Here is a 26178-nt window from a genome sequence, read left to right on the forward strand (position 1 = left end):
GATAATTTAATTTATTGCGAATCACTACTTGGTGGGTACATGGCGTGCTGATTTCGATATTAGCCCGATTATATAATAGGAGATGTGTCGGAGTTTTTTGGCAGTACTGTTTTTCATACTCATTTTAACGGCCTATGTTTCGCTTTATCACAGTTTGCCTGTAAATTTTTCCAGTGAAATGCCTTAGGAATTTGGAGATTGAAATTTCCACCAACGTTTTACAGCTTTGAACGTCTTTTGTTAGATGAGAGCATTAAGGCAAGCAACAATTCAGCTACTTTAAATGCGGTCAATTCCGATGACCGTAAAGAACTATCGTTAACGCATAAATTGAAAAAAAAATGTATTGAATTTCTTGGGTTGTTTGTGTTAACACCGAACAGAAATTTGTTGAATTTTTCTCCATTGGCCAATTTTGTGATTTTCAAAATCTAGCTCAAAAATTTAGTTTAATATTTGCAAGTGAAGTTTTTTTTAACCAATGTCGAGTTGTTGTTACTGTTATTCTATTTAATTCAAATTTTGTTTGTCATTTGAAATTTTGGCATTTTCTGCGTTGGCGGTTTTCTTGATTCGCAGTATCATAGTTTTCGACAATGAAGAAGAACAACAACAACAACAGTTTATTGAAGAACCAAATGCGGTAAGTATGTCAAGTTTTTAAGCTCGCTTTAGCGGTGGGTTCAGTTTCTGAATTGAACTGAACCTCATTTCTTTTGCCCTTCTATAAATCAATTTTTCGCTCCTTTTACGGATAGTAGTTGCACAAAAACAAAAATAGTGGAAGGTGGAATTGGCGTGGGTGGAACCAGGCGGATTTGGAGGAAAGAGTGATGCAAGAGTATCTTGAAAGGGAGGAGAGACACCATTTGTATGTAGAAGAGAAAAGGGAAACCAGGTTAGCCCAAAGCTGCATAAATTTACCCTTTCTGCATTAATCTATTCTTAATGTTGCTTTTGAGAGACATTTTTTATACGAATTGTCCGGAAAATCTACTTGCAACCACCAATATTTTATTAAAAGCCGCAAGCCGCGAAGAAATAGCGGCTATTATTGGGGACATCGTGGTTTTTTTATTACGACACGAAGAGGGGTATTGGATTTCTCTCGGTATTTTTTACAGGAAGTAATTTTGTTCACGCGGCATTCTGACCTAAAAGCAAAGGTGACAAAAGCTGTCAAGGTGAACAGATTTTCGCTCAGCTAGAAAAGGTTTTTGATCATGCGCTGCATTCAGTGAATGACTTTTTGACTTTGAAAAATGTTCTTGAGAGAACGGTGCATATAGATAACCGTTTTTAGCCGGTTTTTCGTCAATTTGGGTCAATTTTAGTACTTGTAATTTTTTTGTAGAATTTAATTTAATCGATGCTGCTTTAAAATATAACTTTATGAAATTGATACTACATAGTTTTCAAGAGCCTAATATTATTTTTCAATTGTAAAATGGGCATGGGCTCATATTTCTCAATTTGATATCAAGTTGATTTTTGGATTTTTTTTTCAAATAGTTCTTCCTGTTTGGATCTTCGAGCGGGCTTTTTTTCTGAAAAATCAATCTATATGGCAACGTTCGATTGACAATTTGTGCATTGAAGAACTCTTGTGAACGTGACTTCTTTTTGTTTTAACAAATCGTACACATACTAATCCGTTTTTGAATTTTTGTCCAACTTTTTTTATTATTTTTTTTAGTTGTTTTACTTAGAAAAAATGATTCTTCTGTGCGTAGCCAGTAGATTAATTTCGTGTCATTAATAAATTATTATAAATTTTTTGTTTTTGACGTCTAATCTTGGAAATTCAAGGGAAATTTGATCCTTTTAATATTTTAATGTTTAATTTTAATATTATAAGACTATGACAATTTTTTTTAGTATTCTATTAAAGTATTCTAGTTAAGTGAATCTCTGTAATTATCCTCAATTTTTTATTTCAACAAAAGCATAAATTTGAAACGTGTTGAGGCATGATTCCTAAATAAATATATGTACTTAAATTTAGAAAAAAGATTTTTGAAGTGATTTTAAAACAGAATGTAAAAGTCAATGCCGCATGCAAAAATTGAGTTTAGATCAAACTGCTGAAATAATCAAATAAGGAAGAGAATAATTTTTTGACTGTATCATTGAAAACCCTTGTATATATTAGAAGCGAGAAAAGTAATTGTGCAAAAACAATTTTGCTAAGAGAACAAAGTTTTTTGATCACGTGCGGCTTTTTCAAAACAGTGTTTTTACTTCAATGCCAAATTTTCAATCAAAGATTTTTATCAAAATTGATTTAATCTAGTATTAGTATGTTTGGACGCACTTTTGACCATCTGAAGCAAATATTACACATTTAGATTCAGTCTTCATCTATTTTTCACCATTTTCAGACTTTCTAGCAATTTTTCTATTCTTCTTGAATTTTTCTATAACCTTTGCGGTATTGTTTGATTAAAGTTAGTAATCGTAGCAGTTTTGGTGGTTATTTGTTAATTTTCAATTTTTAAGAAATTTGGCTAAATGCGAGAAAATTTTGCCATTTTTTCTACGTTTTTATGGGTTTTGATTTTCTTCTAACCTAACGCTTCCTGCTATAATTTTCTCAGTCAATTTTAAGGTGAAAACTATCTTTTAGGTGTTGCTACTATGAACTGACAGTTCAAATCTAGTCATGGCATTTTTCTCAAGGTTAAATAACTTTTATTTTTATTTGTATTTCATTTCGTTTTTTTTGTTCTTGGGAAATTCAAACAGTCAATTGTTTTTTTCTCTCCCTTGTTTTGGATGAGTGACGGATCTGGCAGAAGAGGTTGTAAAAATTTGTTTGCAATGAACAGGGCAAAATCAGTTTGTTCTAATTATTCTGTTTTTTGCTCCTATATTTTAATTGTTGTTTATTAATTCTCAGTCAATTTTTGGCTGGGTGATTGATTTACGAGAGAATGTAATTAACATTTTCTCAACATCTTGGCCTGGAACTTGCCTTTAGCGTTTCAAGAATGTTTTATACAATTTTTGTAAACGTTTTTGTCCGTCGTCTCCTCTCCCCTTCCAGTTTTTTTATGAATCATTTTTATTATTGGGTTGTTTGTCAATTGTTAGCATTTCGTTGCGAACTATATGTATAACAAGTTCTTTTAACAATAGTTTTTCCGGAGTTGTCATAAAGGTAATTTTTATCAGCTTGTGTATCAGTTTTTGTCAGATACTTTTCTCATATTTTTCCTGTTGTTTCAAAATGCTTAGTAAATTTAGGTGGAATATGCATTAGGTCAGTGGAGATGGTCTCTTTTCCACTTCGAAATATTTCCGAAATATTTTCCGGCTATTTTTTTGAATTAGTCGTTTTCAACGATGATTCTTAAGACCTGACTTCTTTGAATTGTCTTTTTAAATGTCTAAAGTGACTTCTGCTTCTTTGCAGTTAAAATTTGTATCGGTGATATTTCTGCTTTTGTATCGGTGTTTGTGTCATTTCTGCTTTTAGGTCATTTGCGTGACTTACCTCACTAACAAAAGACTTCTGAACTCACTTATGGACCTTAATCTTCATGAACATTTACTAGTTAAAGATCAATAGTGTGCATCTAATTAGTTCCAAACTTACCTTCCCTAATTCTTGAGTATTAGTCCTAAGTTTTTGATTTTGAATATCAATTTTGGAAAACCTTCATTTAGGACTTTTTCCCTTAAATTGACCGTCCGATTCTCAGCCAGAAAGTTTCGTGGTCTATCAAGCTTCTATTGCGGTTGTTTTGTGGCAATCTGTCGGCTATGTTTTGTTTACGGCAAATTATTCGCTAAAATTCTCACAATTTTTAATTCAGAACTTCTTCTGAATTGAAATTTCTCTTTCTTTGCATCTTTGAAGAAAAAAAAGAAAACAAAATCCCGCCTTCTTTTTTCTCTTCCTGGCTTCATGAAATTTTACGTTTATTCGGCGTGAATATCATTTCTTCAGTTGTTCTTTTTCGCTTTACGGCAGAAAAAAAACCAACTTGCAAAAAATTTGTCTATGAAAATTGATACCAGCTTAACTATTGCTTTCAAAATATTCTCAAAAAATTGAAAAAGTCTTTTAAAACCTTTCTGCTATGAGCCACCGGGAAAACTATATGATCCCTCATGCAAAGACAATTCCGACAAAGCAACAATAAAAAACAACTTGTTTATCTATCCCATTTATCTATAATTGAAGTTTAAACGCTTGCATACTGCTATATATTATTTATTGGCTAGTTTTGCCTCTTATTAGGCCACATAATCTGTTATCAGGATAAAACACGCAAAATATAACTTTATTTCAACCAACATTAAGATTTAGTAAGCATCGTGGAGAGAAAGCAAAAGAAAATTGAAAAAAAAAAAATGTGTGTTTGATTACTATAAGGACTTATTAATTCACATTCGCAGAAAGAAAGTTGATAGTTTGTTCTCAAATAATTTTTCGTTAGAATGAGCGATTTGATTTTTGGTCCCAGAAATCTGGATAAAAAGTTTAAAGCCCGGGGCCATTACGTCGTGTACCGCTTTTTACGCCCTTGTAGTCCCAAGTTTACGGATTACGAACCGGTCACCAACCCCATCTTACTTTTTTTAAATAGTTACTCTATTCATGGGTGAAGCACATCTAATACTCTTCAGCCTAACAAACGTTTGGTAGATAACGCAAAAAAACTAGGGATCTGTAGATTATGAATTATAATGCTTAATTTTCTAATTTTTAAATTTAATTTTTTAATAAAGATGTGTAACCATCACAGTCACTTGAAACCAGGCTTCTAGCCTAATTGAGGTACATGATGTATGGATTAAAACATACTCAAACGAATTTATTAATATTATTATTATTATTTATTATTACTTGGTACTAGACAACTGGACCATGATGTTTAACCCCTCAATTGTTTTTTTTTTAAATGAAACACTCATAAAGTTATCTAGGTTTCACGTCCCCCCTCTCTGAATTAAATTGCCCTCGCCCGTCGTTCGAAAGCAATCCGTCCGCCGTTAGTCAGTTTAAGTTTATTTATCTTAGACCAGTGAAGTCGCATGAATGGCTGGATAACGCAGCAGCTGTGGACAAACTGGCCAATTTGTTCAAGACACACGAGGCAGCTGCATACCAACAGGCTCTGCAGGAGGAATACCAGGAGTACTTGGAACTAGAGTACGAATTGCAGCACAAACTGGGAATATATGGCCCAGAGAACAAGTGTGTTGGGTTTTGTTTGTCAATTTCGGTTTATTTCGGTTAAATAATTAGCAATTGCTTCCTGTGCTGAAAAAGTTAGGATCACAGTGAGATAGATATATTGGCTCAACGTTAGTCCATTGAGTGTTACATTGTAGCTGGGGGGAGGGGTCATTTGAAACTGCTGAGCAGTTCTCTTACAGCCTTAAGCATTGCTAGTCTCTAAGTGTGCGATTCACCTGAATAGTTCAGGATACATAATTTTGTGGCGTGAAGGGTGAAGGGCGGTTCTTTAGAGTTCGACCACCCTCTCCCCCCACTCTAACCAGTCCGTCGTACACCCCCCTCAAACTTTCAGGGGGGTGTACGACGGACTGGGGGTGTACGATTTCATCCGTAGGCCCGTTCGCACGACACCCCCTTCCAGAGAAACCCACTCCCTCATTTATGCTTAATCTAGCCTCTCTGAGCGGTAGCTAGCTACTGATGAAGCCCACAGCCCGCCAGTCGACTGAGAGGAACTACCCCACCCCCAGACGTCTGTCGGTTACATTTGTAACTTGTTACCAACGATACAATGGTTGTTTGATTTAGAACTATTGTCCATAATACAGTGTTAGCAAAAGAAAGACAAACTACAGAATTTTGAACCATATACGTAATGACACGGATTTTTGCGAATATGGCGTAGGAGAAACGCATAAAATTAGCAAGAAATGCTTGAACGTCAAACATTTTTGGGTTAATAAAGAGGTCTTTTAAGAAAATGAAATTTTGAAAGCATAGCCATAAGCTCTTTTCGTATCTCATTGGTATAGGTATTGTGTTAATTAACCCTCTAGGAGTTCATTCTGTCCATGGTACCAATTAGACATCATACAATAAGATGAGCATCTTTTATATTATTTTGCACCAAATTCGGGTTATACAAAAAAAATAAAAAACAACCGTAAACGTGTCAAAAAATTAATTTTTTTAATTCTCTTCATCTTCAATTCAAAAGTCCTGGCGAACTGTTTCATGGAGATGAAGCATTCTGAATAAAAAACAACTATATAAACGCTGCGCTGTCATTCTTTTAACTGGTAATCGCTTTGTTTCTCGACTTTTCGATTTTCCTTCATTTATTCGGTTTTCCTTTATTTATTCGATTTTCCTTTATTTATCCGAAATGAGTCTCGACACTAAAATCAAGTACGAATGTAAATTATACCTACTAGATTTTTAGTTGCTCTCAAACGAAGTTTGTAGCAATTATGTCAAGTCCTTCTGCTCTTTTTTGATAAATTTTTGTACTTCCGGCTTTTTGTTTTTTGTCTGACCAATGGAGGTTTTGTTCTGAAAGACGTGATAAACACGTGAAGCCTGCAGGGCTTTAAGTCAATCAGTTCTTCTCTAAGAAACTTGCGGCTTACTAGTCTTTTAAGAAAGCAATTAACCGAAACTGTTTAGGGTACGTAAGTTCATTGTGTGAACGGCGCTTCTTTAGAGGTTGAATCCCCACTTTACACCAACACCACCCCCCCCCACGCACACCGCGACAATCCCAACTCGTTAGTCGCCCGATGTTAGTCGGTTTGGTTTTAAATCATGGTATGATGGAAAATTTTTTCGCCATTCAGGTCCTCCCTTTCGCTTCATTACCCCCTCTCCGCCGCCACCCCCCCCCTCTCATGATACCCCTAAATGTGCGCACTAACCGCTTTCTGGTCTATTAAGAGCAATTTGCCCAACGCCAGTCGCCTAAGTTTTTTTAATTCAACACTCGTTATAAATGCTTTCCACTGCATGCCGGCCTAGTTTTATTGCTGGATCGTTTTAAATCCCCCCACCTGCGTAGGTGGGTGACATATTTATGCAAAATAATTTACTTTTTACATAGGGGGTTTGCGTCACTTACTGAGTGGGAGCAAACATGAAAAATAAATTGATACATCGAAAATCAGTAGTCGAATACACACGCATTGGATTTTTCACACCCTTTTAATCACTGTCAATTGTTGTCTCAAAAATCCAGTTGACCTAAGGCAGGGTCAAAAGGGTACACAATGTGGATCTTTTTCATTATCCACCCTGCACGATATGCGCCCCATTCCGTAACACGTACCACGACGATTACCCAGTAAATCTTTACAGTATAATATAGCACTAGCGCTTGAGAGGTTCAAATAATACGCTCACTCACTAAACTTGTGGGTAGGGGACACAAACAGGAAATATTCCGCAACTAAAGCTAAATAAGAATTTAAGAGAAATACTTTTCCTTTGTTTTAAGAAACGAAAAAGTTGGGACTGGTGACAGTATCGACAGGGGAAGTCGTGATCAGAATGCCACTTTGGCAACGAGCAGTTACTACTCGTCCGTGTCCAAAGTCGCATCTGATTGGCTGTCATTCTCTGATGACGACACACACTGATTACGTATCATTGCGTAATTTATCAGTTATATTACGTATTATTGACTGACGTACCGTTAGAATCAAAATTCAGCTACTATTTAAAAAAAAGTTTGTTAAAAACTGACTGTCATTCTTTTAACTGGTAATCGCTTTGTTTCTTGACATTTTCGATTTTCCTTCATGTATTCGGTTTTCCTTCATATATTCGATTTTCCTTTATTTATCCGAAATGAGACTAGACACTAAAAACAAGTACGATTGTAAATTACACCTACTAGATTTTTAGTTGCTCTCAAACGAAGTTTGTAGCAATTATGTCAAGTCCATCGGCTCTTTTTTGATAATTTTTTTGTACTTCCGATTTTTCGTTTTTGGTCTGACCAATGGAGGTTTTGTTCTGAAAGACGTGATAAACACGTAAAGCCTGCAGGGCTTTAAGTCAATCAGTTCTTGTCTAAGAACCTTGCGGCTTACTAGTCTTTTAAGAAAGCAATTAACCGAAACTGTTTAGGGTATATAAGTCCATTGTGTGAACGGCGCTTTTTAAGAGATTGAACCCCCACTCTACACCAAACCCCCCCCCCCCCCCACACACACACACCGCGACAATGCCAACTCGTTAGTCGTCCGATGTCAGTCGATTTGGTTTTAAATCATGGTATGATGGAAAATTTTTTGGCCATTCAGGTCCTCCCTTTCGCTTCATACCCCCTCTCCGCCGCCACAACATAATACCCCTAAATGTGCGCACTAACCGCTTTCTGGTCTATTAAGAGCAATTTGCCCAACGCCAGTCGCCTAAGTTTTTTTATTCAACACTCGTTATAAATGCTTTCCACTGCATGCCGGCCTACTTTTATTGCTGGATCGTTTTAAATCCCCCCACCTGCGTAGGTGGGTGACATATTTATGTATAATAATTTACTATGTAAATAGGGGGTGTGCGGTACTTACTGAGTGGGAGCAAACGTGAAAAATAAATTGATACATCAAAAATCAGTAGTCGAATACACACGCATTGGATTTTTCAAACCCTTTTAATCACTGTCAATTGTTGTCTCAAAAATCCAGTTGACCTAAGGCAGGGTCACAAGGGTACACAGTGTGGATCTTTTTCATTATCCACCCTGCACGATATGCGCCCCAGTTCCGTAACACGTACCACGACGATTACACAGTAAATCTTTACAGTATAATGTAGCACTAGCGCTTGAGAGGTTCAAATAATACGCTCACTCACTAAGCTTGTGGGGTACGGGGGCACAAACAGGAAATATTCCGCAACTAAAGCTAGATAAGAATTTAAGAGAAATACTTTTCCTTTGTTTTAAGAAACGAAAAAGATGGGACTGGTGACAGTATCGACGGGGGAAGTCGTGATCAGAATGCCACTTTGGCAACGAGCAGTTACTACTCGTCCGTGTCCAAAGTCGCATCTGATTGGCTGTCATTCTCTGATGACGACACACATTGATTACGCATCATTGCGTAATTTATCAGTTGTATTACGTAATATCGACTGACGTACCGTTAGAATCAAAATTCAGCTACTATTTAAAAAAAGTTTGTTAAAAACTGACGCAAAAAATGTTCGTTGAATTACAAAATTTACTATTTAAAAATGTTATTTGTCAATTTTGCAAGAGAAAAAATAAAAAAAAAACTTGGGAGAATTAACGTTAACAAATATGAAGTGATTCGATTTGTGTTTTTTGGTGGAAAGACTTTAATGGAAAACCGATATTGCGTAAACTTTTATAATGATTGAAAAGACTGAAAAATTTTGAGTTTTAATTGTAGCTTCTTGATTTGGTTAAGTCAAAGAGATGTGATAAAAAAAGTATGTTCGGAGAATAATTTGATTATGTATAATGAGAGTTAATCATTAATGATATGTTTAATGGCAAGTTTAATGTCATAGCGAGAATTGATTTCAATTTAAAATAGAGCAACCGCATTTTAAGTCAACCCGCCCCATTGAAAACCCATTAAAAAATATCAACTTCCTATTTGTACCATAAAAAGATCGTTCTTCTTCAGTTTATGTACGACAACAACGAAGAACAGTCCCCCCCCCCCCCCCCCCCCCCGTTTTAAACTCTTTTATAATTGTATATAAAATTTTTGTAGTCGCGCCATTTGCAACGCTGATTTTCGTCTTTCACTATCAGTGCGAAAACATCATACATTTATTTTTTCACTCAAGCTGCTCAACACAAAAAAAAATGTTCACAGCGGGGGGGGGGAGTTCCGATAAAGATTAGAGGCACTCTATTTCGTCGCAATGTTTGACAATTTTTCTTCACAAAGTGTTGGCATTTGGAATAAGCTGAAGATTTTCCAGTTTTATCTGGATGTCGATAGCTTTGCTGTAGTCCTCGATAGCTTGTTCACGTTTGCCCAGTTTGCCTCTGACGTCAGCACGTCTTTTCAGCGCCAATGGGTCGCTCGGGTTCATGTGAAGGGCTGAAATTTCAGAGAAAATTGCTGAAAATGAGCTTAAATTACACAAAAGATTGGTCGTGTATTAAAATGTGTCAAAACTATTGAATAAAACTTAAAAAACTAGGAACTAATTATCATATCCTCAGATGTATATTTTATCATTCTGTTCTGCCTGGACCTATCAGTTGTTCCATTGTTATACACGTGGGAAACGACAAAAGTGATCTATTCGCAAAAATTTGAACAGCTGCTTTCAAAGCTCGAAGTAGCTGCCAATGTAGTTACTCGTGATTAAGTATAATAAGAACAAGGTGGTTCCTTAATGTGCGTTCGCACATGATGTTCTGACCCGAGCTCATCTACATTTTTGACTTAATTGTCAACCAAATGAATATACAAAGATAAAAGTTCGAGTTGAAAAATCTTTACAAATACAAACTACTAATTGAATTACATAATGCCATGCATCATTAAAAGATCTATCGTTAGCTCAAAAGATCTACAATTAAAAAGACTGTAAAAAAAATAAACAACAAAATCAGCAAAAATTAAAATTTCACAGTAAAAACTCGATATCTAAATTTAAAAGCACCTGATAGCAACGTCAAAATGCAATCAGATAAAACCTTAGCTACCCAAACTTCCTTTTTCTTAAGTACACTGCAGATGGGACTTTTCCTTAATGGGACTAGGTAAAAAGTCAACAAAAAGAAATAATGATGTAAAATTCAAAAAACAGTCAATAATTTTAAAAAAGTTTCATTGCTTCAAACGTCTTAAAAACCCTTAACCTTCAACAAAACAATTCTTGATAAATTTATAGAATAGTTATTATGAAAAGACTTGTATATGCTCCGACTAAGTTATAGAAGCGAATCAAAGTTATAGAAAAACTAAAAAAAAAACGCAAACAAATTGCGAAAACACAAATTATTGAAGCCAAAAAAATCCATAGCTTTTATCTGAATATTGTTGCTTTTATTTCGATTGTTAATTTTCACTAAATCAGTTACAATTACACTGAACCATTAGGTAAGTTCACTCGGTACATATTTGAAAATGATTGGGATCTGTTATTACGCTAATATGCTAAAAAAAAGAACAGAAAAAGAAACACAAATACTGACCAATCACAAATTTTCTATAAAGACGCATATCGTCCACCAAACAAAACATCAGTTATGATATAATATCAGTAGTCTTGTTTACTTTTGAATTACATGGAATTGAATGGGACCTCTGTGATGAGAATAAGTTACAAGTTGACGAAAAGAACAACAAAAATTGAAAAATTTTCGGAAGCGAATAATATCAAAAACAATAGTACTTTTTGCTTCAAGCTTACTGCATTGAAAAATATCATTCATTCAATCCTCAATCAGAAGTTTAGGAGAACTCTCTGCATTTTATGACTACAAAAAAGCAAAAAAAAAATTAATAAAAAGCAGTCAAAAACAGCAAAGTAAAAAAAATTCAGATGTCGAAGCCATTAAAAAGTGAATTTCTCAGTTATAACTCTCTATTTTCGATTGTTTTGTAACAGAAATGTAATGCTTCTTTTGTTTACAAAAATATGACTTCAAAAATTAACAAATATGAAGAGGTATATAAAAAAACCACGAAGTATTTGAAAAAAAACACAATATTAACGCCATTAATTTCAATAGTTCTCAACGGAATTCAATAAATACGCTAAATTAGGCCTTCTTGGGAATACTATGTTGTTTGTCATCCATAAGTCATAAATAAGACATCACAATAAGTCTTATGACAATCAAAAACAAATACGGGCAAAAATTCAAAAGTTCAATAGAAAAGTTCGAGAAGAAAGTTTCGAAGCCATTTAAACTATAAGTTTTTCTCTGAAAACTTCCTCTGCGATCAATTGAACAACTTTTCTAAGCAAATGGAAACAATCTGATTTACAAAAATGTTTTAAGAATTCAAAAGGAACCAAAATAAAGAATAAAATATCCAAAAACTTTAAAAAAAACTTAAGAAAACTTGTGGCACCGAAGTCAAAATACTAATAGTTAGAGGTCAAAATCGCTATCCAAACAACTTTTAGTTGCAGTAGAAATTAGGGAAGTCCTGTCATTACCGAAAATGACTTACAGTTCAAAAACGTGTTTCAGATCGGCTAATTTTCAAAAAATATTTCGAAAAATTACTTTTAGGGTCTTAAACGCTATTAGCTGTCTACTCAAAGCACTAGATAGGCTCACTTAATGCTCATTAGCAAGCCTATTGCATTTTACGTCAACAAATCTGTGCTATAGGAGCTACAAAAATTTAGTAAATAGCAAAAAGAGAATCAAAATTTCATTCGAAACTGCGAAATCTGAGAGAAGCAAAAAGAAAACAGGAACGTATCCTAGAAAACGGATTTTTTGTTCATTGAGCTTCATTTGACTGTAAGTGAGTTTCGCTATTAACGGAATCTCGATATGAAAAGTGAATAGTCTATTAGTGACCTCAAACAAACAAAAAAGCAAAAAGTTTTCTAAAAAAACATCTCTCAAATAGGATTCGAGTTTTTTTTCATAGTAAACTTACCCATGAGACCAAATCTTAACATTTTTGTCACTTTTCGTCTTCGTCTATTAAGAATGAAAAATTGTTCCATTTAGTAGCATGAAATGTAATCTTGAATTAATGGTTTCACAGAAAAAATCTTGAATTCAAGGGAAATTATGCTAAAAGTGAACAAAATGTCCTGTGTTCACACAAAATTTAAACCCCCATAACTCCTCGAAAAAAACAAAACTCACAAAAATCTTTTAAACTTATAATTTTACGCTTGACGGGGTTTTTAACAATACCACTCACATTTCTCTGCGATGAATATATCGATCGGCCAAAATTGTCTGAACAAAAAAAAACCCACATGTGGGTCGGGACAATAAGTTAAATCGATGTATTTAGGCGCTCTAACAACGCAAACTAAATCTCCGGTATCTCCCGATAAATAACCACATTGTTGTAAAATTAAATGTAACTTGAAAAATGTCCAACTAGCCTTTAACATACTTAAATAACAACGGTAACAATTTTTCTTTGGAAATGTCAATTCAAATTTTTCGACTTGGTTAAAGGAATATACACAGAGCAGTATTTTTTTTTCACTGTTAATACGATTATAATCAATACAAAATCTGTGGTAAACGACTTCAACTTTACAATTTATATAGAAAAAACGGTTCTAAAACAAATAACACTTTTGTTTAGAATAGACGAAGTTAGATTTGAATTTCCAAACGCTGTATAAAAAGTACAGTGCATTGGTACAATAAACGCTTGAGAGACATTCAAATAGTTCAAAACCTGTCGAGTGATGTCTCTTTTCAAGAACATTGAACAAAAATTAAGCAAAACATGAAGAGCTATTTTATCGACCCCTACCAAAATTGTTTTAAAAGGAATTGGTTTAATTGTATATAATTATACCGATGTGTTGTCTAAAGTTCTGTTTCAGATAGCGTGATGAAAATTTTCATTATGTTGATGTCTAGTCTTTCAAAAGAAGTGAATATCTTACTCAATTGCGTTACCAAAGTGTTCCTATAGCTAGTTGTCAATTTCGCTGAGAATTTAAGTATAGGTTTTCTTTAACTTCTTCACTTAATGGTTTAATATTTCATCAATTAATTCAATTTAATCAGGTAATATTTGAATGGTATTGTTTCGTGTTTTGTTAACAAAATTTTCATTAGCTTCTTTTTAAAGTTGCTTCATTCCTGAGCTCCAAAACCGTTTGTGATAGTTTATTAGAAAAATCAAAACTTATCGTTAGGCCTTGGAACGATGGAGTGTTCCAACTGCTTACTGGACCGAAGGAACAAAATATAACCGACTACGGTCGGGCGAATTGCTCAAACGACCGGCAAGCGGTTTGCTTGGTCAGTAGCTAGCCACGGTTTAGTGAGGCTAGCTTTAGATTAATATAAGAGCGTAAGGTGAGCGCAGTGGGGGTGCAAAAGTGGATTGGGGGACTGATGTGGAGGCGGAGGTTGGGTGGGAGTTTGGGATCAATTTCTAAGAACCGCCCTTCACAACATAAGTATAAGTCTCCAATACAGTTTCTGTTAATCTCATCCCAGAAGACAAAACGGCACTAAGAGAATTTTATTCAAATTGGGCGTTACCTCTTTATCTCGTTTCTGAAGACAAATCAAATGCGTCAGACGAAAAATCGGCCCAGCGAAAAATTGAATAAAAGAGACAAACAGGATTATTACAATTGCCACAAATTGCTTTTGGGAGCAATACATAATGATTTCCTAAAAAGTGCCTGCTAAGTAATTTAAGATAAAATCATTTCTACTATAACTCATAGTTAATGAGGATCAGAGATCACGACATTACGCCAGATAACAGCAGCTGAAGCGCGGCATCAACAAAAAGAGAGAGCGAGGGAGAGAGAGAAAAAAAGCGAGATGACACGCGAACGAGAAAGAGAAGAAAAGAAACTCCAACCGACAGAGAGAGAAAGAAAGACAGGAATACTTTCCATGGTGGGATTCATCTCAGCAACTTCTAATTTTCTAGCCTTAATAATAAATAAATATTACAATAAAAACTGAAAAAGGCAAAATAAAAAACAAGTCGTAGTAAAGAAATTAAAACCATTTCTTGTCTCGATAAATTTATCAGGTATCCCATCTCCAAGTTTCGTTGGACAGTAATGGTCGTTAAACTGAGAAAAGACCAAAAAATATTGAAAAAATATGAAAATCCCAAATTTCAACGAAACCTTGCTAAAATTCACGATACTAATATCTTAAGAACCAATTCGTTGTCTCAAAAGACTATCCAGTATCCCTGTTTCAAATCTTAAATAGTTTCACTGGCGCATAAAGATCAATATACTTGGAACATGATAAAAATTTTCCGAAAATTTGAAAAAACTTTCAAATTTTATCCAAAAATTACTAAAACTGTAGTCGTAAAAAATATTGATCACCATTCCATTAACTCTAATAACTATGCAGCCGTTTATTAAACGTTAGAGGAGGTCCAAAGGCCCCTGTTGAAGGAAAAAAAATCAAAAACACGAAAAATTGCAATTATTTTAAAAATTTGCTTAAATTCGTGATACTAAAATCAGGAAAAACATTCCAATACATCTATAAACTATGCAGTAACATCTTATCAAACCCCAGAGGAATTTTTGTGGCTCTTGAGGCTAGACAAACCTAAAAAATGACAAAAATTTTAAAAAAAAACTTAAAAATAATTACAAGATTTATAAAAAAAATGCTTAAAGTTGTGATTTTAAAAAGTTTAAAATTAAACCATGACCAGCAAAAATTTTCCAGTAACTTATTATCAAACCCAGATGGGGGTTATCTGACCATTGAGGCTCAAAAAACCTGAATAATAACAATGTGAAAAAATTGAAAAAAAAAAATGGCAAAAACTGTCAAAAAAATGCCAAAATTCGTGATATTAAAATCTTGCAAGACATTCCGTTACATCAAGAATATAAACAATAATCTATTTCCAAACCCTAGAGGAAGTTCCTTGGCTATTGACGCTGAAAAACTAGAAGAACGACAAACTCTTTCAAAAAAAGAGCAAGTTTTTTCAAAAAGAAATTGATAAAAAAATTTGTGATAATAAAAAGTTGAAAAACTACTCCATGGCCTATAAAAATTTGTCACTACTTCATTTTAAAAACCCTTAGGAGGTTTTCTGGCCCCAGGGTCTATAAGGACCTGAATAATGAAAAATAAATGTCAAAAAATTTGAAAAAAATTTGCACGTTTTGTCAAAAAAAGCTTAAATTCAAGATGTTAAAGTGTTGAAACCATCCAATTATCACTAGAAACTATGCAGTAACCTATTATTGACACCTAGAGGAGGCTCCTTGACAAAGAAGACTAAAAAAATCAAAAAATGTCAAAAACTTTCAAAAAGCTTGAAAAAAATTGTGCAAAATAGTATAAATTTGCGTGTTTTTAACGAGCGGTTGTTCGTCAGTAGCTGTGATCGGAGGGGGGGGGGGGGGGGGGGGGGTCAACAATGGAGGGTTTTCACCATCTAAGCCGTTTTTGAAGACGAAAAGTCAAAAGCGTCAGACGAAAAATCGTTCAATAAAAAAAGACCGAGACTAAAATAATTGCTACAACCTTCGTTTGAGAGCAATTAAACAGTGTTCAGTCTTCTTGTTTTGTTTTTACTCAATTTTTTTTTCATTGCGTAACTCGCATGGCACGATTTTATTCGAATGGTAATATGAAGTTCGCATGGTTTACTGTTAACGCATTTGTCATTTGATCTATTGTTCGGGTAAAGCAGCGAAAATTTTTGTTTCTTTTGTGTCAACGTTAAGCTTCAAACTTCAGATCAAGGTGTAATTTCCAAAATTATTCACAACATATTAAAACTTGTACAAAGCGTAATTGAAAACACAAGGAACATTAGAGAGCATTTTTCCATGTTCAGTTGATGTTTGTTCTCTTAACATCAATTAAAAATTGGGCACCAACTTCTTATTACAAAGGCTTCTGCTTTGGACTCAAAAATTTCTTCATCAATAACCGTATACATCATGATCATATAGGCGGGCTGTTGCTTAGATTTGAAAGTGGCGACGATTACGGTGTAAAACCAGAAACAATGTTCCTTTAAACGTGTAACTTTGGCGAAACAAAAAATGAGTGACAAACAATTGAAATATATGTTCTGTCTTCAGTCTTCAAAAATGGAGGGGGTCTTCAACATCTAAGCCGTTTTTGTAGACAAAAAGCCAAAAGTGTCAAAAGACTGAAATATATTTTCAGTCTTCAACAATGGAGGGGTCTTCAACATCTAAGCCGTTTTTGAAGACGAAAAGTCAAAAGCTTCAGACGAAAAATCGTTCAATAAAAAAAGACTGAGACTAACATAATTGCTACAAACTTCGTTTGAGAGCAATTAAACAGTGTTCAGTCTTCTCATTTTGTTTTTACTCAATTTTTATTCATTGTGTAATCGCATGGCACGATTTTGTTCGAATGGTAATATGAAGTTCGCATGGTTCACTGCTAACGCATTTGTCATTTGATCTATTGTTCCGGTAAAGCAGAGAAAATTTTTTTTCTTTTGTGTCAACGTTAAGCTTCACACTTCAGATCAAGGTGTAATTTCCAAAATTATTCACAACATATTAAAAGTTGTACAAAGCGTTATTGAAAAAACAAGGAACATTATATAGCATTTTTCCATGTTCAGTTGATGTTTGTTCTCTTAACATCAATTAAAAATTGGTCACTAACTTCTTATTACAAAGGCTTCTGCTTTGGACTCAAAAATTTGCTCATCAATAACTGTATACCTTATGATCATATAGGCGGGCTGTTGCTTAGATTTGAAAGTGGCGACGATTACGGTGTAAAACCAGAAAAAAAGGTTCTTAAACGTGTAACTTTGGCGAAACCAAAAATGAGTGACAAACAATTGAAATATATGTTCAGTCTTCAGTCTTCAACAATGGAGGGGTCTTCAACATCCAAGCCGTTGTTGTAGACAAAAAGTCAAAAGACTGAAATTTATGTTCAGTCTTCAACATTGGAGGGGTCTTCAACATCTAAGCCGTTTTTGAAGACGAAAAGTCAAAAACGTCAGACGAAAAATTGTTCAATAAAAAAAGAACGAGACTAATATAATTGCTACAAATTTCGTTTGAGAGCAATTAAACAATGTTCAGTCTTCTTACTTTGTTTTTACTCAAATTTTTTCATTGTGTAATTCGCATGACACGATTTTGTTCGAATGGTAGTATGAAGTTCACATGGTTCACTGTTGACGCATTTGTCGTTTGATCTATTGTTCGGGTGAAGCAGAGAAAATTTTTGTTTCTTTTGTGTCAACGTTAAGCTTCACACTGCAGATCAAGGTGCAATTTCCAAAATTATTCACAATATTTTAAAACCTGTACAAAGCGTCATTGAAAAAACAAGGAACATTATATAGCATTTTTCCATGTTCATTTGATATTTGTTCTCTTAACATCAATTCAAAATTGGGCACTAACCTCTTATTACAAAGGCTTCTGCTTTGGACTCAAAAATTTGCTCATCAATAACCGTATACCTCATGATCATATAGGCGGGCTGTTGCTTAGATTTGAAAGTGGTGACGATTACGGTGTAAAACCAGAAAAAATGTTCCTTTAAACGTTTAACTTTGGCAAAACCAAAAATAAGTGACAAACAATTGAAATATACATTCAGTCTTTAGTCTTCAAAAATGGAGGGGTCTTCAACATCTAAGCCGTTTTTGAAGACGAAAAGTCAAAAGCGTCAGACGAAAAATCGTTCAATAAAAAAAGACCGAGACTAATATAATTGCTACAACCTTCGTTTGAGAGCAATTAAACAGTGTTCAGTCTTCTTGTTTTGTTTCTACTCAATTTTTTTTTCATTGCGTAACTCGCATGGCACGATTTTGTTCGAATGGTAATATGAAGTTGGCATGGTTCACTGTTAACGCATTTGTCATTTGATCTATTGTTCGGGTAGAGCAGAGAAAATTTTTGTTTCTTTTGTGTCAACGTTAAGCTTCACACTTCAGATCAAGGTGTAATTTCCAAAATTATTCACAACATATTAAAACTTGTACAAAGCGTAATTGAAAAAACAAGGAACATTATATAGCATTTTTCCATGTTCAGTTGATGTTTGTTCTCTTAACATCAATTAAAAATTGGTCACTAACTTCTTATTACAAAGGCTTCTGCTTTGGACTCAAAAATTTGCTCATCAATAACCGTATACCTTATGATCATATAGGCGGGCTGTTGCTTAGATTTGAAAGTGGCGACGATTACGGTGTAAAACCAGCAAAAAAGGTTCTTAAACGTGTAACTTTGGCGAAACCAAAAATGAGTGACAAACAATTGAAATATATGTTCAGTCTTCAGTCTTCAACAATGGAGGGGTCTTCAACATCCAAGCCGTTGTTGTAGACAAAAAGTCAAAAGTGTCAAAAGACTGAAATTTATGTTCAGTCTTCAACAATGGAGGGGTCTTCAACATCTAAGCCGTTTTTGAAGACGAAAAGTCAAAAGCGTCAGACGAAAAATTGTTCAATAAAAAAAGAACGAGACTAATATAATTGCTACAAATTTCGTTTGAGAGCAATTAAACAATGTTCAGTCTTCTTACTTTGTTTTTACTCAAATTTTTTCATTGTGTAATTCGCATGACACGATTTTGTTCGAATGGTAGTATGAAGTTCACATGGTTCACTGTTGACGCATTTGTCGTTTGATCTATTGTTCGGGTGAAGCAGAGAAAATTTTTGTTTCTTTTGTGTCAACGTTAAGCTTCACACTGCAGATCAAGGTGCAATTTCCAAAATTATTCACAATATTTTAAAACCTGTACAAAGCGTCATTGAAAAAACAAGGAACATTATATAGCATTTTTCCATGTTCATTTGATATTTGTTCTCTTAACATCAATTCAAAATTGGGCACTAACCTCTTATTACAAAGGCTTCTGCTTTGGACTCAAAAATTTGCTCATCAATAACCGTATACCTCATGATCATATAGGCGGGCTGTTGCTTAGATTTGAAAGTGGTGACGATTACGGTGTAAAACCAGAAAAAATGTTCCTTTAAACGTTTAACTTTGGCAAAACCAAAAATAAGTGACAAACAATTGAAATATACATTCAGTCTTTAGTCTTCAAAAATGGAGGGGTCTTCAACATCTAAGCCGTTTTTGAAGACGAAAAGTCAAAAGCGTCAGACGAAAAATCGTTCAATAAAAAAAGACCGAGACTAATATAATTGCTACAACCTTCGTTTGAGAGCAATTAAACAGTGTTCAGTCTTCTTGTTTTGTTTCTACTCAATTTTTTTTTTCATTGCGTAACTCGCATGGCACGATTTTATTCGAATGGTAATATGAAGTTCGCATGGTTTACTGTTAACGCATTTGTCATTTGATCTATTGTTCGGGTAAAGCAGCGAAAATTTTTGTTTCTTTTGTGTCAACGTTAAGCTTCACACTTCAGATCAAGGTGTAATTTCCAAAATTATTCACAACATATTAAAACTTGTACAAAGCGTAATTGAAAAAACAAGGAACATTAGAGAGCATTTTTCCATGTTCAGTTGATGTTTGTTCTCTTAACATCAATTAAAAATTGGGCACCAACTTCTTATTACAAAGGCTTCTGCTTTGGACTCAAAAATTTGCTCATCAATAACCGTATACATCATGATCATATAGGCGGGCTGTTGCTTAGATTTGAAAGTGGTGACGATTACGGTGTAAAACCAGAAACAATGTTCCTTTAAACGTTTAACTTTGGCAAAACCAAAAATAAGTGACAAACAATTGAAATGTACATTCAGTCTTTAGTCTTCAAAAATGGAGGGGTCTTCAACATCTAAGCCGTTTTTGAAGACGAAAAGTCAAAAGCGTCAGACGAAAAATCGTTCAATAAAAAAAGACCGAGACTAATATAATTGCTACAAACTTCGTTTGAGAGCAATTAAACAGTGTTCAGTCTTCTTATTTTGTTTTTACTCAATTTTTTTTCATTGTGTAATTCGCATGGCACGATTTTGTTCGAATGGTAATATGAAGTTGGCATGGTTCACTGTTAACGCATTTGTCATTTGATCTATTGTTCGGGTAGAGCAGAGAAAATTTTTGTTTCTTTTGTGTCAACGTTAAGCTTCACACTTCAGATCAAGGTGTAATTTCCAAAATTATTCACAACATATTAAAACTTGTACAAAGCGTAATTGAAAAAACAAGAAACATTATATAGCATTTTTCCATGTTCAGTTGATGTTTGTTCTGTTAACATCAATTAGAAATTGGGCACTAACGTCTTATTACAAAGGCTTCTGCTTTGGACTCAAAAATTTGCTCATCAATAACCGTATACCTCATGATCATATAGGCATGCTGTTGCTTAGATCTGAAAGTGGCGACGATTACGGTGTAAAACCAGAAACAATGTTCCTTTAAACGCGTAACTTTGGCGAAACCAAAAATGAGTGACAAACAATTGAAATACACCAAAACAGATTCAAGATCGAACACAATCTACCTACTAGAAATTAGTTTTGTGAGCCAGAAAGAAAGCCTACCTAGAGTGTAGTCTTTCTCGGCCTCTTCGTATTTTCTGAGGGACGTGAACAGATTTCCTCTGTTGAAGTAAGTGTGTGAAGAGTATTTGTTCAGATCAACCGATGCATCAAAGTCCTTCATTGCGCCTTCGGGGTCTCGCAATAGTACCTGAACAAATATCAGTAATGTTGCACATTGTCACTTTTTGTCCCAATTTGCACCCCCTTCCTCAGCTTAGCGGGTGCATATTATGGCAACACCCAAGCCCACGCTATTTAAGACAATTTGCTTTTGCTTTGCTCTGTAATGACACGTTTCTAATCGTAACTGGGGTTGCATAACGTTCGCGGGGGGGGGGGGGGGGGGGTCCATATTTTCTCATCATTCATCTCTTAAATGACAAATAAATTATGTGAATAAAGCCCTTATACCGCCCAAGTTGATTGCGAATGCTTACCCTGCAAGATAACTGTTCCAGTCAGAATCTTCCTTTTTCGCCAGGAGCTGTGATTCGATACGCTACGCGTTTTATCCAAATATGCAATTAGAAAAATTATAAATGTGACTTACAAAATACACCAATGTCAGCTTGATGAGCTCCATCAAACTCTCGGCGTATAAAAAGTAACTACAAAATAGTTTCAAAAATTCATCCTTTGCTAAAATTAAATCTCAATTAAGCTTGAAAATCTTCTGAGGATTGTTCGCGATACTTCAAGTGGCCTTAGAGTGATCTTCTATTGGTCTCCAGTTGATGAAGAATTCCAGTCAACGGAATACATTAGCAGTATTCCTTAAACTTTCATTTTAAAATAACAGAGGCAAATGATAAAAAATTATTCAGAAAGGTAGATGAAATTAGTTGCAAAGCTCAATAATGTGTCAAGTTTCCTTGATCATAAATTGCCTAAACTGTTTGTTCTTTCCACTCCCTCTCAAACGGATTGATTAGAAGAACTATATTAGTGGAATAATATATGAGTATTTAGCATGTTTTCTCTTCAAAAAAAAAGCTGTTTATTACGTAAAGTACGAAGTTTTATCTCCTGAATTCCTGCAAAAACTTAGGCAGACCATGACTCCAGTTATATAAATGTCTATTTGGGTCTAACTAGTTGCTCAAACTTAGTAAATATTGGATATTTGTTAGGAGAACACTAATATTTAATTTTTTGAGAAGGCGAAAAAATATCGTTCCGAGTTTCCTCACTGATCATAGTTTTCTTTGACACTGATTTTCTCTCTCGCTGTATCAAAACTGGATCGACTCGATAACATACAAAACTCACCAGCATGAAATGTGATATTAAAAAAAGGAACACTTTACTTAGAAAAATGTACAAAACTTTAACTTAATACCTTTTCTCCGATTTATCACGTGAACATCGAAGAATGTCCTTGAACAATTTTTAGGTTCCGTTAGATCCAGATCCAGCTCGAATATGTATGAGTATAGAATGCTTGAAATATAAACAGCTTAAAAGACAAGAGACAGCCAAAAGATCAAAAATTGACAATTGAATTTTTGATGCTTTCCCTTTACTCTGTGAAGACGTTTTGAACTGTAATAGACTAGTTATTAAAGATTCTGACGTACTTCAAATAAGAGCTATATGTGTGAGAAAGTTTAAAAAAATATTTTAACTTGTCTATTAATTTTCCGGAATTCTCAAGTTGATCATGGAGTTGATGTCCAATCAATTAACTTGTTTGCATGTCACAACGCGTAACATGAATGCAACAATAAATTTGAAAAACATTGTCATTTTGTCCTTAAGCTGAAAATTCTGAACCATTGATGAACATCCTGTTGAACATCAAGTTTCCAAGAAAAACTTTTTTATTTTGCAAAATCAATGACATTGCATGTGGGTTTTAGATTTAGTACCATTATATCAAATTGACGCTTCTGAACTTTGAATTAGTTTTGTAACTAAGTTGGGTTTATTCGGGAAAAAACATATAGTACGCAAGGCTTCTCCAGAAATTTCCCTTAAGTTAAGCTTGAGCCTGACAACATTGACTATGAAAATAACTTTTCATCTCTGAAAAAAAAAGACTTTTTTGGCAAACTGGGGACCTATGTTGGAACCCTCAGTGCTATGCATAGTCTCGCATGAGTCGTCTTGTTCTACCAGACGACTCATGCGAGACTGGTACAAACAAAAAATTGTTTGTACCAGTATAAAAAATCTGATTTCAAATTCTTCTTCGACGGAATATATTCGAGATAATTCTTGAAAATGCGAAACTCATATGGAACCCCTCAACTTAACCATTGGTTGCCTGATTAGTAAAAACAGTTGCATATTCTCTCAAATGCAGATGTAGGCAGTACCGGTAGCTTAAAGAAGAGCTGTTTCTTTTTTCTTTGTGAATAAAATTTTTGGTTTCATCACCGTGTGAGCAACCTAATAGTTGTTTTTGCATTGATTACTGATTGTGTAGCTTAAAAAATAGGCGGGACTATTCATTACAATTTAAATATACCATTAGGAAGATGTGAAAATATTAATTACCGATGTTCATATCCCAGCCGAGAGGGGACATGAGAACAGTTTCCAAAAAGAATGACTAATCCAAATCTTCCAAATGACAGAATAATTGTATAGCAGATTATAAGCTGCGAATATCTTTTTTTTGTGAACCAAAGCATTTTTTTATTGTTTTGTCTGCGAATTCAAAAACAATTCATTATTATTGTTGTTGTTGTTACTAAACAAATGGAACCTTGCAGACAGCTCTGTTTGAAATAGTAAATTGAAACAGCCGATAGCATCAAGCTCCAATCAGACGGCCTCATTGTGGTAACACCCACCCACCACTGTGCAGTCAACAGCAATTAGCACAAATATTTAGGGCTAGGAAACTTGGAACCAATTGTCTCCAAAACCGCGCTAACCTTTAGCCGGTTACCCTTTACATCATAGCTCTGGCAATTTAGTGGGTTTATATACCGGCTGATGGTTGCTACACTGCAAAATGAGTGATTCCAAAATACGAATTTTATATTCTAATTGACTATGGGTTTGATAATTAATCAAATCGACAAATTCACTTTTTTTTACCTTGCAAATGGCTCTGTTGAGTAGCGCCGCCTCATCTTTCTTGTTGAACCGGATGGCCTGGTCGTAATATTCTCTGGCCTGCTGGAACTGTCTGTTTCTGAAGTAGAGGTTGGCTCCGTTGAAGTATGCCAAGGAGTAGGTCGGGTCAAGTTTGATAGCTGCCTGGTAGCTCTGCATTGCGTTAGGGAAGTCTTTCAGGAACTGAAACGCGCCCAATTTATTATCTTTGAACTTTTCGTTCAAAAATCCCATTGCAAATTAGCAGTTGATATTACAATCATCAGACGGAAAATTCGATCTCACACTTCGATGCTATAAGTTGATACCTGTCATAAGGGCCGCTGTGGGGTTGGGCTGTATTACATTAAATACTCATAAATCTTATAAAGTCGTTTTTTTACGCAATATTGTTTCTGATAAATTAAATAATCGAGAAAGATATTGGGTACACATTGGCACATCTGTTATGTTTCCATTGATTAATTTGTCCAGACACCTTAAAATTAATGGATGACACCATTTGATATCTTGCGTCGACTGCAAAAGCTAACATAGCGTCTCATATCTGAGAATTCCTTTAAAAACTTTAACATAGCCGGCAGATTGCCGGAATAGCTGCGAAATAGACTTGCGTGCCGTAAAATACAGATGGAAAAAGATACAGAAGTGAGTTGATAATAGTTATCGCCGCCGCCTATAAAACTTACAAGTTTATTTCAAAGGTTGTTTTTGGGTGCAAAAAAAGTTTCCCTGTCGCGTCTCGAACCGGCGATCTCCGGATTAACAGCCAGTCGCCTTAACCACTCGGCTGTCGGACCATACAATCTGTTTTCTTACAATCAAATTTGTTTTAGGAACAGATTCTGTTTCTGAATAACCGCAATTTAGGTCACGCAGAAAGCGTGAAATCAAGCGCGAAAAAGCAATTTAGGCAGTGACGAGACAGAATGTTCTAGAACAAATGTGAAACGAAAATAAAGCGTCAGACGACGAAACAAAAAAAAACATAGCCGGAAGAATTCCGGAAGCGTTTCGAAGCGTAAAAACTTGAAAAAAACCCTAATTGCAGCTGAAACCATTACCTTTTTTTTAATAAACCATGAACTTATTGCCCCCCCCCCCTCCTCCCCCCGGTCTGATCTAAAAATTGGTGAAATTTAAACCACTGTCACCAAGAGAAACAAAATGCCGCAAATTATTTATTATTGAAAACGTTTGGTAAGGATAAGTGCAAAATAATAAGGATAGTCAAAACACTGATAGTCTCAAACAGCTGACAGGGCTATCAACTGCCCTCAAATAATTCATGATGCTAATCTCAAAAAGATCGCTAAAGCAAGCGGCAGATAAAAATAACTTAGAAACTAAATTAAATTTTCCAAAAAATAATGCTCAAAATTAAGAATCAGAAAACTACTACAGTTAGATTTCCCATCACTGCAATTAAGACAAACACAACATATACTTTTTCTTCTTGTATATATGCTAGACAACATGATTTCAAACTAACTCAAAAATTAAAATAATCATAGAAAAGCAACCGAGTAATATTTAAAGGCAAAAAAATGTTTAAGAACAATACCAAGGTCGGAAAAAAATACAAAAAAAGTAATAAGTAGCAATTCTGGAAATGAAAAGGCTTTCTAGTAAACTTTTAGTACTGCCTTATGTTGAACGAAATCAATTGCAACCCAAAGAAATGACGAAAATCTAAGAAAAAGCCGAAATCATTCAATTTGTTAATAACTGAAAAAATCAATAAAACCGGTATAAATGTAGGTGCCAGGACAGAGCTAGAAAGATACGAGCTAGAATGTGAACAATATGGACACAATGTAGGGAACACCGTAACAAACACTAATTCTTGATTTTTGAAAGTTCAAATCAAAGTTTAAAAGTTTTGAAAGTCCAGAAATCAAATTTAAAAAAACAAGAAAAACTAACACCATTTCATTTTTCAGCATTAAAGACAAAGAAAATACAACGATACATCCGAGACAAAAA

At 34.5% G+C, this 26178-nt stretch overlaps 2 protein-coding genes across 3 annotated transcripts in view; one reads left to right on the plus strand and one right to left on the minus strand.

Annotated features, from left to right (window-relative positions):
• Positions 1-9108, plus strand: part of LOC142349033 (dynein axonemal intermediate chain 3-like) — an 87080-nt gene extending 77972 nt beyond the window's left edge. The window contains exons 18-20 of the mRNA XM_075400444.1: positions 810-898; positions 5030-5206; positions 8917-9108. Coding sequence (XP_075256559.1) covers positions 810-898; positions 5030-5206; positions 8917-9058 — 408 coding nt within the window. The 3' untranslated portion in view covers positions 9059-9108. The remainder of the gene's footprint in view (positions 1-809; positions 899-5029; positions 5207-8916) is intronic.
• Positions 9109-9799: 691 nt separating this feature from the next.
• Positions 9800-26178, minus strand: part of LOC142349944 (uncharacterized) — a 155679-nt gene continuing 139300 nt past the window's right edge. For both annotated transcript variants that reach the window (XM_075401803.1, XM_075401802.1), the window contains exons 41-43: positions 24175-24375; positions 21127-21274; positions 9800-10050 (exon numbers count right to left, since the gene is read on the minus strand). In XM_075401803.1, coding sequence (XP_075257918.1) covers positions 9887-10050; positions 21127-21274; positions 24175-24375 — 513 coding nt within the window. In that variant the 3' untranslated portion in view covers positions 9800-9886. The remainder of the gene's footprint in view (positions 10051-21126; positions 21275-24174; positions 24376-26178) is intronic.

Source organism: Convolutriloba macropyga, chromosome 11, assembly GCF_964194025.1.
Source record: "Convolutriloba macropyga chromosome 11, txConMacr16.3, whole genome shotgun sequence".
In the NCBI taxonomy this organism is placed as follows: domain Eukaryota; kingdom Metazoa; phylum Xenacoelomorpha; order Acoela; family Convolutidae; genus Convolutriloba; species Convolutriloba macropyga.